Raw genomic sequence first — 19965 nt, forward strand, 5'->3', positions numbered from 1 at the left:
TATATATATATATATATATATATATATATATATATATCACAACTAACACCACAGTCGGACGAAAGAAAGAGTTGCGTAAGCGGAACTATATATTTCGATTGCTACCTGCAATCCTCTTCAGTAGTACGAAGTGGCAGGGAGGAGGCTATCTTAAGTAGCAACCTCTTACAAAAGAAAGGGAACACGAGAAAATACTTTGTAAGAGGTTGCTACTTAAGATAGCCTCCTCCCTGCCACTTTGTACTACTGAAGAGGATTGCAGGTAGCAATCGAAATATATAGTTCCGCTTACGCAACTCTTTCTTTCGTCCGACTGTGGTGTTAGTTGTGATTTATAAATGTGTTACTACATTTCTCACCTGTGATATATATATATATATATATATAAAAGAAACCCTTCAATTTGAATTAGATCTATTATTTTTGTCTACTGCTACCAAAAGTTAATGGGTATCTAATGGCCATTAAAAGATTAAAGTTGCTTATTTTCGGTTATTAGGACTGTGAGCGGTGTTTGCAGCTGTCGCTAGACAAATTACTTAACTCAATGAAAAGTTTGAGCTTATTAATAGCTCAAATGGTGAAGAAAATCTTCGCCTCGTTAAAATGAACGGTGAGCAGTGTTTGTTTTGGTAAGCAAGAGCTTACCGATATGGCGCCCCGAAGGAAAGCGCAAGCCGCTCGCTCTGATTGATGATGTCGTGTACAAGCCCTATGTCAACACTTTGTACACTGCATTGTATCCAAATGCATTAAAAGACATTGTAAATCACCTGCCGAGGTTCCTCTCTCTACTTCCCTCTGTATTCTTATATCCGTAGATCAGGCATTTCTACTGTATGAATTCTCAAGTTAAGGCGTCCAAAGAACTAGCTGATCATCTTCAGCAGTAGCACTAACTGATTTTTCATGCCTGGTCTACATTTGTTCAATTCACTGGTTCTTTGAATTGTAATCAGTGTTTATTGTGTGTTACAGTTTTAAAAGCCCATTGATTAATTTGATTATCGGTGTTTACTGATGTTGTAGATTTTTTAAGACTGTATAGAATGTTGGCTTTGTGCACCTGTTGACCCAATTTTTTCTATGATAATTGTTTTGTCTGTATGGATCTGAGGTGATTAGATATACACTTTGTATACATTATTTTTCTGGGAGATATGATGATCCAAGGAAAAATGTGAAACTGTCATGGATAAATCAAGTATATTCTACATTAATTGCTCCGGTGCTACTGCCGTATCACGTGGTCGTTAGGTTCGACTACGATAGGGCACCTTTGCCAGAATGATGTTGGTAACCAGGCGTAATAGGGTCGTGGTCTGTCTGTGTGTTGTGACTTACTAAAACAAATAAGAGCTTAAATGAAGCTTTTGTTAAACTGCATGTTTTGGCCCTCATGATTGCCAGCCCCGATTTTAATAAAGCACCATTGTATTAGTTTGGTTTTCTTTTACCTCTTCGAACCAATTATGACATTTATGGATTTTGCTCTGGCCAAGACGACCTTATTTAGCCGAGAGAATCAAGGTCCTCTTTCGACACGATGACAGATCTTCAAGTTGAAGACCTGAATCATCATGCTCTCTGAAAGATATACATACACAAGTCTGATCTCATTTCTGGACGCTTTTCATGTTTACCCTTTTGAACAAAATCCAATTTGGTTAATCCTATATACCAAAAGCCTCCTCCTCCTTATAAGGGGAATGGCCAGATCAAAACAAACACCTACGTCATGCACAACTGAAGATAATCTAATGCCCTTTCCAACTTCTATTGAATTAAACCGCATGCCGATAGACAGACCAAAATATGATACCGATCCTGTCCACGAGTTGAAGTTATTTCTCCAGTTGTTTATTGGAAAGTCGCGGAATAGGACTTATGGCAATCCACATGTTATTGAGGAAAAATGTATCCGTGTAGGAGTATATATTAGAAGGGTTAATGCGACTTAGTTAAAACACAATTATACAAAATGTGTAGATTCATTAAACCAACGCAATGCACACCAAACATCTCAAAAGGATTCACGCCAAACACAAACACCTAATACGTCACAACACACCAAGGCCACATTCTAAAGATTTCCTGTCGTATGCGCCGTTCCTTCCACCGATGTATACGGTGACCAACGGTCGTCAACATGTCATTTTACCATCTTAGATTGATCGTGATCAGACGTGCCGCGATGTGCTGGGTCCTGTCTGACTGAGTACCACGGACATAAGACCGTCTGGAACCAGCGACAAGCTTGGGGAAAAGTAATAGGTTCTCAGTACACGTGCTGTGGCCGGCCAGGCATTAGTCCTGGGTGGATACATTCATTCTCTTATTCATATTGTATATTTTAACTATATTTGTCTTCCTTCGCTATTTCAGGAGGAATGTTTCGTCGGCGGGTGGCAAACTATTATTCATATATCATAATATAATCTATTGTATGTACACTCGCATAGAGGCAGCAACCCTCTCTGTGTGGCACACACACACAAACATATCGCAAAAAAGAAACACGACTAAACGCACAAACATCTCCATACGCTTTCTCTCAAACTTGAATTCATTTCATTTCTTTCTCTCCTACCGTATCTTATGTCAGTTTACTTACCACTAAAAATATTTCCGTCTTACTGACTGTCCCTACGACTTAACCTCCGACCCCTTTCCTAATTTTATTGGTTGATATTTTGGTTGATAGATGTTAAGAAAAAAAAAATGGAAAATAAGTCCTATTACAAAATACCTCGAAAATCGAACACCTATGCGGGCCTGTTTGGCCACGCCTAAACCTCCTGAAACACACCCAAAGCACTTATTGACAATAGCCGCATTTTCACACCACTGTCCTTCATTTTCTAACAGACCGTTTTCACCTCCCATAAAATCGGATCCTGTGACAACAGGTGATCTTTTCAAGATAGCCCATACGTACAGTCTTCAATCTCCTGGAAGGATATCGATGATTAAATTATACAAACAGCAGCACTTAACTCTACTGGTCTTTGACATTAAGTATTTCAACAGTTCACGTTTGGCAAACACTTAGGAATTCTTAGGCAACGAGACCTCTTTCGACACCTTGAACATCTTGTTCCAGTATGGGAAGGATGGTCACGAGTTTCATAATGTGAATAAGTGTAAGACACATGGATACAAAATACAATATTATATTATGTTAGAGACTTAATGTTGCCCTTACGGACCAGTTATGCAGTATTCTTTCAGGAATGCTGGTCATTTTTCAACTACTGCTATCCCTCCTTTCTGTTATTCTCTCTAAATCTCTATCACCTCCATGATTCCATCTCTTTAACATGATATTGTCCCTCATCAGCCAGTCCACTGTTGCTATACCCCGCTTCTTGAGACACCCCGCGTGACACCCATCCAACCCAGGTGCCTTACCTGCTATCATAATTTCCAAAAATCTTTTAACTCATCTTTACTCTCTTTCATTTTCCTCTCCCATCACTATCCGACAGATGAATATTGAAAACGTCCGTTCCACGTTAAACTATGATGAAAAAAAAAAAAAAATCCAGTACTCTGAGCGATCGGCTATACACACTGTCAGAACGTCAGCCGCTATCCGGTTTAACAATAATTCTATCAGGGAGATCACCTCAAGAATGATGATGATGATGATGATGATAATGATGATGATGATGATGATGATGATGATGATGATGATGATGATGATGATGATGATGATAATGATAATAATGATAATAATAGTAATAATAATAACAGTAATAATAACAGGTTTAATAATAGTAATAATACTAATAATAATAACGATAGTAATAATTATTATATAATCACAAAAATATGATTATGATAACAATGACAATTGTAATAGATTTATAATTATATTAATATTAAAAATAAAAGATTATTTGTGTTTACTTTTCGAGTTAAGGGTCTGGCAAAAAAAAAAAATAGTTATGATTTTTTGGAGAATCCACCACACTGACAAATATATTTTCTAGACATCAGAAAAGAAGAAAATTTGTGTTACGGCACTATATAAATTACCTAAAATTTTCCATAATTGCTGTACAGTCAAAACATTGGACAGGTCTAAAATTATCCCATTAGGCCGGCCACACACGTGCAGTTTCAACTGACAGTTATAACTGAACAATTGTAACTGTCAGTTTAAAATGCACGTGTGTGGCCGGCCTTATGAGAATAACTTCGACCTACTGTTATATTTTCGTCTACGCCTGGTATCACGTTTTCTACGTCACTAAAGGGGATGACTATTTGTGTTTTTCGAGTGGTGTCTGAAATACAGTCTAATAAAAAGTAAATATTCTACCCGTAGTTTCTTTACATTTCAATTCACTGATAGTTTTCTCACAACAAGTAGTTCAAAACAGAAGGGGTGCGAAAATGTTGAACAAACATTATTGCTTCAGCCAGTATGCGAGTAAAATTGTCATGCACGTAAAAGAATTTTGTCATAATCCCTTCGTTACCAAGTGGTACCAAGGAGATGAACAGAATAACTTGGTGACACTCAGAATAAAAGGGAAAATGTTAACAAGGATAGGGTCAGATAATACCGTATGGGTGGACTAAGCGAACGAAAATGGAGAAAACACAAGCACAACAACAAAACAAATATCCACAACTTTCGTGAAAGGTCATATTCTTATTTCTTCATTATTATTCTTTTTTGTGATATAATTACTATGTTGACCGGGCATTGGTGTTGATTAGCTGTGGATCTATAGCTGTGCCCTTGCACTTCAATTGTTCGTTCATTCAAAAACGCCTCAAGAAACCGCTCGTAGTGTTGGACACGTGTGGGACCTTGGCAGCGATAACATTTGTTGTTGAGCAGTGTAAGCTAGACTCTGTGGTTGTGTAGAGCTACACTTCATATCATTCTTAAATAAGACCAAATTTCCACCGTATTCTACATCTAACATATATCAAGGTAAGACAAATACATATGCATATTTCTTGTTACAGGAGGATATGTTGAAAGTCTTAATATTATACACATTCTAAAGTCATAAATAGTGTTTAGTAGTTACGTCTACCAAAGCAGGCTTGTTGTTACGGGATGGAGGGTCGGAGATATAGGCCTTGGAAGTGCTAAGAAAATACAATAATGAAAATAAGAGTAATAATGAGGATCACATGAAGAATTGTCACCCCAGAATTCGACAGGATGACAATTCTTCAAGTGGGCTATCCCAGAGTGACAATTCTTTATGTGGGCCATACTAGATATACGATTTTTCGGTTGTTTAAGTTGATGACAGTAAGTAACCTTCATTCAACCTAACCTAACCTAACCTAACCTAACCTAACCTGATAATTACCCCACTGTTGATAATAATGATATTTATACATACAAAACCAAAAAGTCATTTCTCCCTTATAAGGTGGGTGGCCAAGTCATAACAAACACTCACCACATATGCCCCATACCCATCCAGTTCATTTCCCTCCCATCTCAGGTGTTGTGGATGAAGGATACCCCCGTCTCTTGCCACACTGCTCAGATCGCAGGCAATATAACAAGACACAGCAACTTCACTAAAGGACTCAACAGCTAAAGTTGGTTTACCTCCTCCATTACATGATGAGCCCCATCCCTTTCGAGAAATAGAAGGCGAAATCCCATCGGAAAGTGTCATTTCTTCACTTTCCATTCATAAATATCTCCTGTCCTCTTCCTTCTATGTTCGATAGACATTCTTTTTGTACCCAACACCCCATTTACCCAGTTCACCCACATCATTCTTTGTCTGCCCCTTTGCTTCCCCTCCTTCACTTCTGTTTTCAACATTCATTCTTCTCATCTTTCCTCATTCTTTCCACATGCCCAAAATACCCCAACATTCTATGATTCTCCCTGTCTATCAGCTCCCTTCCCACCACTTTGCCTCACGTCCACATTTTCCAATCTAATCATCGTCGAAACCCCCACGATGATTCCGAAACACTTCATCTTAAGCATGTTAAGGTTGTTCCCTCTCTGCTTCCCACGAACTTAGTCTCTGTTTCATGTAGTGCAGTGGGCATAACCACTCCCTCGTAAGTCTTATCTTTGCCTTCATACCTAAATTCCTGTTTCTTATGACGCTTTCCATCCCCTTGCCATACAACTCACTTCTACCTCCACTCTTGCATTCCCTTCTATCTCCACTCTTCCATTCCCTTCTACGTGTTCCTCTCCAGCCTGTAACCCTGTAGCCTCACTTCCGACTCATTGACACCTCGGGATATCCCTTGTACACCACATTACCATTTGCCCACATTTACGGTCAGCTCTATCTGTCATCTCCTTTTCCTTTTCCACTTTCCTCATCACCTCCTCGTTTCTCATTCTGTCCAACCTACTAACCCCTACCATACACAGTGTGTGTGTGTGTGTGTGGTTAGAGTTCCCGGCTGCCACTACGGCGGTCCGGGTCACTCCAACTCACGTGGGCGGGGAGTTGTGTGTGTGTGCGTGTAAGGTTACAACATTACCCATAGGTCGGTCATATATGAACTCTGAGCTCTCTTTCGGGAGGGAAATAGCTGTCGATCACGAGTCCAACACGTGATCCAAGACCATGGTGAATCATACATACACAAACACACATATATGTATATATACATACAGTATATATATATATATATATATATATATATATATATATATATATATATGTGTGTGTGTGTGTGTGTTTGTGTGTGTGTGTGTGTGTGTGTGTGTGTGTGTGTGTGTGTGTGTGTGTGTGTGTATATATATATATATATATATATATATATATATATATATATATATATATATATATATAGTGGGAAGGTTGGTGAGTGATGGTTCATATAGACAATTTTGGCCACCTTCCTGACTGGGAAAATACAGAGGTACTCCACAAAGGGCTAAGAAAGCAAGAAAGAAAAATAATCGAAGCAGTGTACATCGCTTCAAAACCGTGCAATAATCATAGAGAAGGATTTATTAAATTATCAAAGTTGACCAGCGACTTTGTTCGAGGTGAAGCGGAACGAAGGAAGGACGGAGATAGGGGAGGAACGGGGTAAGAAAGTGAAGTATATAAGCTGTAAATATTTTCTTAGTGTATACTCTGAGGAAGTCCTTTAAGGACGAAACGTTAATAATAAAACTCCTACGGGTTTTTGGCGTTTACCTCATCACCCGTCCCACTCAAATATACATACATATATATATATATATATATATATATATATATATATATGTATATATATATATATATATATATATCGACAAGGAGAAAGACAAATGGTTGGAGAGAGGGAGATTCCAGGATGAAGCAGATGCATTTTATTCTCTAACGTTTCGACAGAGTCTTCTTAAGAGAGAAAATGAAGGCTGTGTCGAAACGTTAGAGAATAAAGTGCATCTGCTCCATAGTCGAATTTCCCTGCACCACTCTTTTATGTGCGTGCATGTGTGTGTATGGTATGGTATATATGTGTAATATATACATATATATATATATATATACATATATATATATATATATATATATATATATGTATATATAATATATATATATATATATATATATATATATATATGTGTGTGTGTGTGTGTGTACAACACTGGATGGGTCCCAATGATTAGAGATACATTTTTATCAACCACAATGCACTTTAATTCTAAGCCATCTAGACGCATGCTAATCACTGGGACCCATTCAATGTTGTACAAATACTTTTTCGCGTTCGTATACTCAATGTACTATCATAGTGGAGATGGGTTGAACGCAAACTTTCGTGTGTGTGTAACTCGAGCATACAGATATATAAGAAAAAATTGCGCTTAACTTATATATCTCTTGATGGTGTATTGAAGTCACTCGGCACTGGTAATGTTGTTCTCGCCGCATGAGTTCGAGTCCTCGAGCGTCCTAAATTTCATTTTCTGCATGCGCCTAGATGGCTTAGAATTAAAATGCATTGTGGTTGATTATATATATATATATATATATATACATATATATATTTTTATATATGTATATAAGTGTGTGTGTGCATGTGTGTGTGTGTATGTTATGGTATGTATATATATATATATATATATATATATATATATATGAATATAATATATGTGTGTGTGTATGGTATATATGTGTAACACACACACACACACACACACACACACACACATGTATATATATATATATATATATATGTGTGTTATATATATATATATATATGTGTGTCTGTGTGTGTGTGTATAAGGCCAACTGCATGCAAAGATCAAACTCACAAAAGGCCAATTGACTCATATCAAGGTCAGCAGTAGAGGACGTAGTCATGGTATCAACTTGTTTTGTATTTTTCAGCACACCATGTCTTGTCCTCCTGCGAGCGAAAGAGACAAAAGCATGGGTCCTCGCTGGGTGAGTGGGAGTGAGGTCCGCCAGCATCTGACGTGGGAACGAGCTATGGCAGGTTGTAAGGAAGCACTGGCCGCCTTCAGCAGGGGACCCGAGGATGCTCAAGGTGCCGTGCAGCCAGTTAGGACATCTGTTAACATCAAGAGTCAGGGAGGGTAAGGAGAGAAGAATAAGGAGTACTTGTGAATACCTAAAACCGCCCATACACTTTTTTTCTGTTACTGGTCATATAATGGTCCTGGTGTGCCAGCGTCTACGCCGTAGGACTACCTCGCAACCCCAAGAGTTGGGGGCTAAACAGCCCCAAGAAATCCCCTGCCACCTGCTCTTACGCAGGTGGCACCAATCCCTAGCGAGCAGCTTCGCTTACCCAGGCGAGTACCATAACCCTTTTTCCAACAATGCACCTTCACTTTTTTTTTTTTCCTGCACTGGGTGGTGATTCTCCGGCGATCATCCCTCATCTGCTATTAGCCGTAGGTGTAAAGAGCAACCCTGGGCCTAAAACAAACTGCACTTGTCCAACATGCTCCAAACCTCGATCTCTGTTCTGTGCAATTTATGCAAAAACTGGTTCCCGTATTTGCTAATTGAAGGTGATGTTACATGGACAAAATACGGCTTAAAAACGAAACGAAAGAAAAACGTGAGAAGTCAAAGGAACACGTTGAAAATGTGGTTTGATTGTCACTTTTAGAAAACGTAAATATTGAGGAGAACCTTTGTAAGGCATACAGACTTCAGTCAATGAGCATATAAAGGTTAAAAAAAAAACGTGAAATTTTATCCAGAATAATAGACTGAATTATATTTAGTGAAAACTACGGAACTCCCTTACGTGGACATAATGAAAAAGACGATTTAATTAATCTAGTACTATTTAGAGAATAAAGTCCTTTTGGTCCATAACTAGGTCGGATGCGAAAAAATTATAATGATAAATAAATAAATAAATAAAAGTATAATGATAAATAATATATAAAATAAATAAACACATAGGTATATTTGAATAATAAACAAACAGACAAATGATAAAAATAAATACGGTCTTCAGTAGTTTCTAATAACATTCAGAATGAGATACTTGACAGCCTGCTACAAATATGTCATGATGAGATAAGGACAAAATTTACATCAAATTCCTTTGTAGTTATCATAGCTGATGACACAACAGATGTCACGGAACACACTCGAAGGGTCATTGTTCTACGGCACGTGTTGAATGGAGAAATATTTGAACGTTTTTTGCTATTTATTCCAGAAAACCAAACTGCAGATGGCATATCAAAACATATTCTAGAGCAATGAGACACAATCCTTAAAGGAAGTCGACAAAAACTGATAGCTCAAATATTTGACGGTAGAAATGTCATGAAAGGCAAGGAAACAGGAGTTCATACAAAATAAAAGTTGTTTGTAGTAATGCACATTTCATTCACTGTTATGCACAGCAACTTGATTTAATAATGAGAAATGCAGCAAGTATTACACGGAACGTATGTTTTTCTCTATCGTGTCGAACTCGTGAGCGGGTGGTCGTGAGATCAATTCCCGGGACCTACTGCGTGTTACTTGCGTTGGTTTCCCACAGCCCTGGTCAGGAGGGGAGGCGACTCAAACACGAGTACCAGGGGTTTCTCAATTTCCATTCCGTGGAAATAGGATGGTGAGTTTATTTTGGGTATTTCGCCATTCTTCTCAAAATCACCGCAACGTGTAGCCATTCTCTGGAAGGTGGAACTTTAACATACGGGTCGTAAACAGTGTTTATGAAAATTCCCAACCTTTAAAAAGCTGTCTTACTGAAATTCAGTCAACATCAGATGGAGATCAAACAAACCATTGCAGAGATAACAGGAATTTTGAAGTACCTGAATGATGATAATATCGTGTTTTGGTTACAGCCTTTCCATCAGATTATGCCTCATATTGAAGCAGTTTACAACCAAATGCAATCTCGATAAATTGGTGTAAAGTCAGTGAATATTTAACAGATTTCAAAAATGTTATTCTAATTATAAGAAACTCGTAGTAGGCTACAATGAGAATCCTTCAAAGACACTCATGGAAGAAGCTAAGGATGTGTGTGGCTGTATGGACAGACATTCTTCCACTAAACACTTAGTAGCTGCCAAATTACTAAAAAAAAAAAAAAGTTTCACTAGTTTTAGGAATGAACTGCCTCTAGTGCCGGGGGGGGGGGGGGCTACGGGGAGAAGGAAAGCGGGTTAGTGAGTTAGGAATAGGTGGCACCCACACCGGCTTGCTAAACAACTCGCAAAGCCCCTGTCTTTATCATTAAGTTCAATAAACAACGCCCACCTGCGCAACTTTTCGGATCCAAAAGAACACCAATATATATATATATATATATAATATATATATATATATATATATAATGTGTGTGTGTGTGTATATGTGTGTATATATATATATGTGTATATATGTGTGTGTTTGTGTGTGTGTGTGTGTGTGTGTGTGTGTGTGTGTGTACAGCACTGAATGGTACCACGTTTCAATTTCTGCATGTGCCTCCAAGGTATTTCCGATGTTGATGGCATAGAATTAAAGTGCACTGTGGTTGATAATATATATATATATATATATATATATATATATATATATATATATTAAGAAGAAGCTAGCCAGTTACGACGTGACAGCCCTCATCATCAACGTCAGTATCGAGGGGGCCATGGAAGCGGTAAGGAACGTAATAACATCTATGAATGACAGCGATTTACCAGTAAAGAAATCAGACTACATAGAATTGGTGTCTGTGCGTCAACTTCGGTGCCTTTGTGTTCGAGGGACAGGAATTCCAACAACATCGAGGTCTGCCAATGGGGTCACCACTAAATGTTATGGAATCACTTTTCATGGAGATATTAGAAAATAAGTTGATTCGTAGATGATGTGTTAGTGGTAGTGCTCAAAGGAACAAAAGTTGATAACAAGCTCCGCATACTAAACACGGTGAACGAAAACATCAAGTTTACAGTGGAGCTGGAGGATGATAGAAAACTACCTTTCCTAGACACCATAATCCATCGTGACGAGAAAAGTGTCAAGTTTACCGTATATAGGAAAGTCGCCAGCAAAGATGACTTCATACACCACCTGCCTCAGCATAGTACACGAACCAAATCCGGAGTAGTGATTGGATTCTTCCTGCGGGCACTGAAGATAGCAAGGAATATATAGGTGAGATGATCCACACGTTCATTATCTTCCGTAAGCTTCTATATCCAGCGGGGTTGCTAACCAGATTAAAGAAAAAGGCGAGAGAAATACATGAAAGAGCAAAAAGTGAAAAGAAATACATGAATTATCTGGTGGTACCACATACGAGAAAAGCAGAAGTCCTGACCAACACACTATCCAAAGCTGGCATCCAAATAGCATATTCCTCCGGAAGAAAGATAAAGGACATCGTAAGGCATAAAGAAAGACAAGATATTAACGTGAATAGTGTAATATATAGTATACCATGTAGTGGATGTCCAGCAACATACTACGGCGAGACGTCACGGGGAATGGAAAAGAGATTAGCTGAACACAAGAACGACCTTCGGCATCACAGATCATCAAACTCTCTAGTCATACACACACAGAGACATTTGCCAAAATGGGGTGAGGCACGACCTCTCCGAACGGGCTCAGGGAGAGAATGAGAAGACTGGTAGAAGCGGAATACATCACACTGGAGAGGTTACGAACCACAGAAACGGTTTTGTCAACCTATCATTAGCTACTGCCAAGCTGGTCCTGGAAGGAGGAACGAACCAATCAGCGTGCTCCGTTCTAAGACGCCCAGCTGGATGATCCACAATGAGAGTACATATACTGTGAATAAACGTTGTCTGTCACTTGTAGTTAAAACGTCAGCAATATTGTGTTCCTACCCCCAACCTGCGTTTGTCTATCACGTTTTTTCACTCGATTGTCTAACCCTTTCTGCAATATATATATATATATATATATATATATATATATATATATTGTGTGTGTGTGTATTAAAAAGGAGTACATAAAGCTGAGAGAAGAGTAGGAGGAAGTGAAAGATAGAGTAGAACTAGGAGTGGAGGAGGAATGGGGATGTTTCAATGAGGGAGTAACAAGGTGCATAAAGATGGTGTGTGAAATAAGGAAGATGGGAGGAAATAGAAAGGTAGTGAATGGTGGTATGATGAAGCAAAGAGTTTATAGAAGAGAAGAATCGAGCATTCACAGATTTGTTACAAAATAGGACGAGAGAATCGTATGAGAGGAACAAAGAAAAGAGGAGTAAAACATAACAAAGGAGGCAAAGAGGAGAGCAGATGTGAAATGGGGTAAGAGTATGATAGAAATGTTTGAAGTAATAATAATATGCTTTGGAAGGAAATTAAGAGAGGAAGAGGAGGCGAATTAAGTAGAGAAGAAAAGATAAAGGGTGCAGATGGAGAGATGATAATGAAAGAGACGGCAGTAAGATGAAGATGGGCAGAGTATTTTAGGGAGCTGCCAAATGTGAAGGAAGATAGGGAGGAAAAAGTAGTTGCAGTGGGAAGCGCTAAGAAAGTGACAGTGATGAATGAAGGAAAGGGAGAAATTAGGAAAGATGAGATGAAATAGTTATTAAAATGAGACCAGGTAAGGCACCTGGGTTAGATGGGTGTTATGTGGAGTTTCTAAAATAAAGGGAGGTACAATGATGGTGGAGTGGCTGGTGAGGTTGTTTAATGTTTGTCTTAAAGAGGATAGAGTGCCAGAGGACTGGAGGACTGCCTGTATAGTTCCGCTTTACAAGGGAAAGGGGGACAAGTGTGAGTGTAGTAGTTTTAGAGGGATCAGCTTGTTGAGTGTAGTTGGGAAGGCTTATGGGAGGGTTTTAATTGAGAGGATTAGAAGAACAGGGAGTAATTGATGAAGAACAGTGTGGGTATAGGACAGATGGAGTTTGCGTTGATCAGATTTTTGTTGTAAGGTAGATATATGAGAAAGCCTTAGGAAAAGGTAAGGATGTTTTTTGGGCCTTTATGGATTTGGAAAAGGCTTATGACAGGGTAGACAGGAAGGCACCGTGGGAGATATTGCAGATATATGGGATAGAAGGAAAGCTGTTAAGAACAGTCAAGACTCATAGTAGAGCCTGTGTTAGAATTAGAAACGGAAAGAATGAGTGGTTTGAGGTAAATGTGGGACTTCATCAGGGATGTGTTATATCACCTTAGCTATTCAATTTATATATGGATGGGGTGGTGCGAAAGGTAAACGCAAGGGTAATGGGTCGGGGATTGGAGATGATTAAAAAAATGGAGAAAAGCATGAAATAAGACAGTTGTTGTTTGCTGACGACATTACGCTTGTAGGAAGATCAAAGGAGGGATTAAAGAAGTTAGTGACTGAGTTCTGGAAGGTGTGTGAAAGAAGGAAGTTGAAGATAAATGTGGGTAAAAGTAAGGTGATGAGATGTACAAAGGAAGAGGATGGCAGCAAATCGGAAATGAGTATTAAGAGAGAGCTGAGGAAGTGGATAGCTTTAGATATTTGAGTGGGAATGTGGCGTGAAAGGGAGGAATGGAGGTGTTGGTAGAATGTAGATTGAGAGAGGCAAGTAAATGCCTTGGAGGATTAGACAGTATAATGAGGAATATACATTTGGGAATGGATGCTAAGAGGAGATTGTATGAATGAGTGATTGTGCCGACAGTGCTGTATGGGGCAGAAACATGGAGCATAAGAGAGGATGAGTTTAAATGTGTTTGAGACGAAATGCCTGAGAAATAGGGTAGAGGTTGCTAGGCTGGATAGGGTGAGAAACAAGGAGGTGAGGAAAAGAGAGGGGGTGGAAAGGGAGTTGGGAGACAGGGTTGATGAAAGAGTATTGGGATGGTTTAGACACATGGAAAGAATGAGTGAAGAAAGGTTAGTAAAAGAGGTGTGGAAGGCAGAGGTGGAAGGAGTGAACATAAGGGGGCGACCTAGGATGAGATGGATGGAAAAGGAAAAAGGGCATTGGGAAAGAAGGAAATGTCTGTTGAGGAAGGAAAGGAGAATACAGAAGACGGGTGAGTGGAGAATGGTTGTGTATGGATGATGCATGGAAGGGAGTGGGTGGGGGATGGTGGGGTTAGAGAGTATGTGTGAATGATACTTTGACGCAGCCCGAAGGGATTTCTCCCCGTCTCTTTTTCTGCATGAGGAGACGGAGAGGGGGGTCACCGATTAAATGAGGCGGCCTTGCTGTGGATGTACTGTGTCTTGCCACATTGCTTCTGATCCAGGACAGTGGGCGAGATCCAGTGATGACCCGGCATCCAGGAGGAGCCAAGAAAAGAGGGAGGGAGGGGTGGTGAATTGGAGTGGACTTTGCAAAAGCTTTTGATACCGTCCCACACGAAAGACTACTTACTAAATTAGCTTTGCATGGAATAAGTGGTAGCCTATTAGGTTGGACTAGTAATTGGTTGAATGGTCGAAAACAGAGAGTTGTTTTAAATGGAAAAACTTCTGGATGGAAAAGTGTTGCAAGTGGAGTTCCTCAGGGTTCCGTTCTTGGGCCACTTCTATTCATAGTATATATAAATGATATAGACCATGGACTAAAATCTACTGTTTCCAAATTTGCTGATGATACAAAACTATGCGGAGTGGCAAATGATCACTCAAACCAATTAGATATTCAAGAAGATTTAGATAAATTACAGCAATGGTCTGAAAAGTGGCTAATGAAATTTAACACAAGTAAATGCAAGGTAATGCACATAGGTAAAAATAACAGTAAGTACGATTACAAGTTATTTGGAAATTCGTTAACAAAAGTGGATAGTGAAAAAGATCTCTGCGTAATTATCAGTAACGACCTCAAATCATCCAAGCAGTGTATTTCAGCCTCTGAGAAAGCAAATAAGATTCTGGGACTGATTGCGCGATCTTTTGATTTCAAAAGTCCATCACTCATTAACAAGCTATATAAATCGTTAGTTCGTCCACATTTGGAATATGCTGTTTCCGTATGGTCACCGAATCTCATTAAAGACATTGACAGACTGGGAAAAATACAACGGCGAGCCACAAAGCCGATTCCAAATATCAAAAATAAATCATACGAAAATCGACTAAAACACATGAATCTGTTTTCCCTAAAAAAGCGTAGACTCAGAGGTGACTTGATACAGGTCTTTAAGATTTTAAAGGGAATTGACAACATCAAAAGTGACAAAATTTTCACATTGAATGAAAATCAGACAAGAAACAATGGTCTCAAACTGTCTGGAAATAGATTCAATTTGGAAGTAGGTAGAAACAACTTTGCCGACCGTGTAGTTAATGAATGGAATAAACTTCCTGCACAGGTAGTGCAATGTAGTTCAGTTCGAAGCTTTAAGAATCATTTAGATAAATACCTAAGTAAGATGCTGTAATGATTATAATTTATCTTATATTATTAGTTTTTGTTTTGTTATCATTTGTCTGTCTGATTTTCATTTATCATTAGTTATATGTCAATTTATTATTATTTACTATTTACCTGTTTGTTTATTATTTAACTATACCTATGCATTTATTTATGTATTTTAATTGTTATTTACACTGTTATAGTTTTTAACTATTATTTTATTATTAATATGATTTTTTTTTCGCATCCGACCTAGATATGGATCAAAAGGTCTCCTGTCGGCATGCTCCACCTTTGTAATCCTTTGTAATGTGGAGATGAAATGGGTGAGAGTAGATTTATGCCTTTTGATTTTGGCCACCTTCCTTGTAAGGGGAAAAAAGCCGTTGTTATACATATATATATATGCGTAAATAACCACTAGGAAAAAGTAAACTAACGAAGCAGAGCGCTTTCGTGTAATTACATCTTCAGTGCAGATACAAAGAAGGAATTAATTCCTTCTTTGTATCTGCACTGAAGATGTAATTACACGAAAGCGCTCTGCTTCGTTAGTTTACTTTTTCCTAGTGGTTATTTACGCATTTGTGAACACACGCTCCTGGTGTTTTTATTGCATATATATATATATATATATATATATATATATATATATATATATATATATATATATATATATATGTATATATATATATATATATATATATATATATATATATATACATATATATATATATTTATATATATGTATATATATATATATTATATATATATATATATTATATATATATACATATATATATATATATATATATATATATATATATATATATATATATATATATCACGTGGGCAAGCTCAGGTCAGGTCATCCTTGATGCCTGTCTGGAGGCCAAGGAGTATCCATGTTAGTTGGGGCAGCCAGGAGTTTTTGTTGCAATGTGCCATAAGAGATAACTTGAGTAAGCAGTGGGTTCGTTCGACCCTGCCGTTGGCTGCAGGGTTGTAGAAGGTAGTGTGGTAGGCTGTAGTACCCACGAGTTCAGCGAGGGACTGCCACAGCCACGACGTGAAGCACGTTCCTCTGTCGGAGGTGATATGCTACAACAGGCCGAATCTGGCGATCCATCCACTGATGAGGGCTGTGATACAGGACGAGATGGTTGCGTCCTTCATGGGGATAGCCTCCAACCAGCAGGTCGATCTATCGATGACGGTGAAGAAATAGCGTCGGCCTTCCGACGGAGGGAGCGGCCCGACGACATCGACATGGATATGCCCAAAACATTGTAGGGGCTGATGGAATGAACCGATGCTTAAGTCGGTGTGGCGATGAATTGTGCTTTTCCTGTCAGGCGATGCAGGATCTGGCCCGCTCCTTTGCGTCCATGGAGATGCTGTGCTAGTGAATTTATTTTTCAGAAGCTTCGGAGGGACGCGTCCTGAAGGGCGTGACAGGCCGTGTACTCATTTGAAGATCTGACGTCGGGAGGCAGCTGAGATGAGAGGTCGTGGGCGGCCGGTGCTGATGTCGCAGAGGATGGTATACTTCTCGTAGAAGAGAACGTCCTGCCATTTAAGGAATGTGATAGATGTCCTCTAGGCGAGTAGCTCGGGATCCTCTCGTTGTTCTCTAGCGATAACTTTGTAGTCGAGCTCGAGTTGGATTTAGTCGATGGATATTCGGGAGAGGGCATCTGCGACAGGGTTCGATGTATCTGGGACGTGCATGATGGCCCAAATGAACTGGGCGATGGCGGAGAGATGGCGGCGCTGTCTGGCAGACCAGGCGTCTTGCTGCTTCCTGAAAACGTGCACCAGAGGTTGATGGTCAGTAGTGGTGATAAAAGAGGAGCTTTCGTGGAAGTGTCGGAAATGCCGAACGGCGTGATGGATGGGGAGGAGCTCTCTTTCGAAGGTGCTGTAGCTAAGCTCGGCATTAGAGAGTTTCCTGGTGAGGAAACCGAGTGGTGTAGGTGTATTCGAGCACAGTCCCTATGGCGACATTGCAGGTGTCCGTTGACAGTTGTAGCTTTTCCTGGTGTGGGGAAAGATAGGGTAGTGGCACGGACGAAGGCCTTTTTGGCATTGATGAAGGTAGCATTTATGGCGGGATTCCACTGGAGGTCCTTCAGTTTACCATGAAGTGCGTTGTATAGTGGGTGCAGCGTTTGAGCGATGTTTGGGGGGAAGCGGTGGCAGAAATTGATCATCCCGATAAGTTCCTGCAGGGTTTTGATGGTGGTGTGTCTAGGAAACTTGTCGACTTTTTTTTTTACTTTATCCTGAAGGGGACGAACGCCGTCAGGAGAGATGAGGTGTCCCAGAAATGGGACGGACTTTTTCCCGAGGCTACATTTGTCGAAACGGGCGACGAGGCCGTTGTTCTGAAGATGCTGGAGGATGACCCGCTGGCCAGGCGACTCGGAGAACACAAGGATGTAGTCTACGTAGCAGACGCAAGTCGAGGTCGCCGAGGATACCGTTCATTAGGCCTGAGTATTGCCAGCTAAAACAGGAGTAATTAAAGGTGTACGTTCCGAAAGGGGTGGTGATGACGGTCTTCGGGATGTCTGTACGTACCGGAACTTGGTAGTAGCCCTTTGGGAGGTCTAGAGTCGAAAAAGTGTCGGTGCCGTTGAGGTATATGGTGACATCGGCGATGTTTGGAAGTGGTTAATGGTCAGGTTCCGTCATCATGTTTACTTGCTGGTAGTATCCACAGTGTCGCCAGGAACCGTCGTTCTTCTTGATGAGGTAGAGAGGGGAGGACCAAGTGCTAGGAGCTTTTTGGCAAGAACCTAGCCTTTCCATCTGGAAGGTTTTCTTGGTGGCGACAGATTTCTTGGGTGATAGGCGGCAGTATTTGGCAAATACCGGGGGTCCAGACGTTTTGATGTAGTGGTAGACGCCATGTTTAACTCGCGTCTGTGGCATCAGCTGCAGCTTAGTCCTGTAGACGTCGGAGAATTTAGTGGGCAGGTGAGCGTAGGGCTGTCTAGCTTCGATGGCGGTATCGTGTTGGCTGCGGTACGATTTGCAGGGCCGTCGATGCGGATGTTGTTGCGCATACCAGGTGGCTGTTGGCGACGTTGACCAGTAATCTGTAATGAGAAAGGCGTCCTGAAGTCTGTCAGGATGAAGCTCCAGGAGTAGTGGCGACTCCTGAAGTTGAGGTGCAGGCGTTTTCACCTGTAGGTGGCGATGGTGATGCCGTTGGTGGTGGCGAACCTCACGCCGACGTCCTTGGGAACCCAACGTTCTGCTGCGGATGCAGGAAGTATAGACCTACAAGCGCCGGTGTCGACAAAAAAGAAAAAAAAAAAATGAAGACTTGTTGTTAATGTAGACGTCCTTTGCGTCTGTGGAAGTTATTGTGATGGACGGTGGCTCTTAGGCATTTTTTGTCCAGGTGCATCATGGTTTGCATTTCCTGACGAAGGCGCCGAATCTCGTGTGGTAGTACCACAGATTGTGTGGAGGGGCAGTGGTCTGGCGTCGTTGTTGTTGTTGTTGGCGCCTGTTGGCTGGAACTGCTGCCGCGGTGGTGATTTCGTCCTTATGTATGATGTCACCAGCGCAGACGTCCTGGCTCTCTATTACGGCGGCGTCTGCAAGGTGGTCCACCTTTCGTAAAACCATGTCCATGGTCATGGCGTTGACGTGGACGGATCGAACGGGTACTGGGAGGCGCAGGAGCCACATCAGACGAAGCATGTCGATGCTCCTGCTGGTTCCGTCGGCTGTGGGTAGGAGACGGGCGATGGACAGTATCTCGAGGTATGCTATGTTTGGTTTGATGTCACCCCCAATGACTGTTGGGAGAGTTGGATAATTTTTGCGGCTCAGGAGGTCGCCGACGGCATGAACTCCTGAATTAGGTACTGCTTCAGGGTGTTATACTGGATGATGTCGACGTGTTGATCGAGGCATTGAGAGATAAGCAGGAACACGTTCTCGAGAACATAGTCTGCCTTCGTTTTGGGAACGCTCATTTTCCACAGGCGGAACTGTATCTCCCGGCAAAACCAGGAGGGCGCGTCGACCGTGGAGAAGGGTGGCGGCTTTAGGGAGACGGCTTGGACAGCGTTGGTAGCGGGCAGCATGGCGTCGGGGGTAGCGGCGGTGAGAGCACGAGCGTAGAGTGGGGGACTACGGGGAGAAGGAAGGAGGGTTAGT

The 19965-nt window shown here is 40.6% G+C and overlaps 1 protein-coding gene across 2 annotated transcripts in view; it reads left to right on the forward strand.

The window, feature by feature from the left end:
* Positions 1-4791: 4791 nt before the first annotated feature.
* The window catches only part of LOC143032756 (ketimine reductase mu-crystallin), a 44699-nt gene continuing 29525 nt past the window's right edge, over positions 4792-19965 (forward strand). For both annotated transcript variants that reach the window (XM_076197747.1, XM_076197754.1), the window contains exons 1-2: positions 4792-4951; positions 8349-8557. In XM_076197747.1, coding sequence (XP_076053862.1) covers positions 8355-8557 — 203 coding nt within the window. In that variant the 5' untranslated portion in view covers positions 4792-4951; positions 8349-8354. The remainder of the gene's footprint in view (positions 4952-8348; positions 8558-19965) is intronic.

The sequence above is a fragment of the Oratosquilla oratoria genome, chromosome 1, assembly GCF_046742065.1.
Source record: "Oratosquilla oratoria isolate Oo_2021 chromosome 1, ASM4674206v1, whole genome shotgun sequence".
In the NCBI taxonomy this organism is placed as follows: domain Eukaryota; kingdom Metazoa; phylum Arthropoda; class Malacostraca; order Stomatopoda; family Squillidae; genus Oratosquilla; species Oratosquilla oratoria.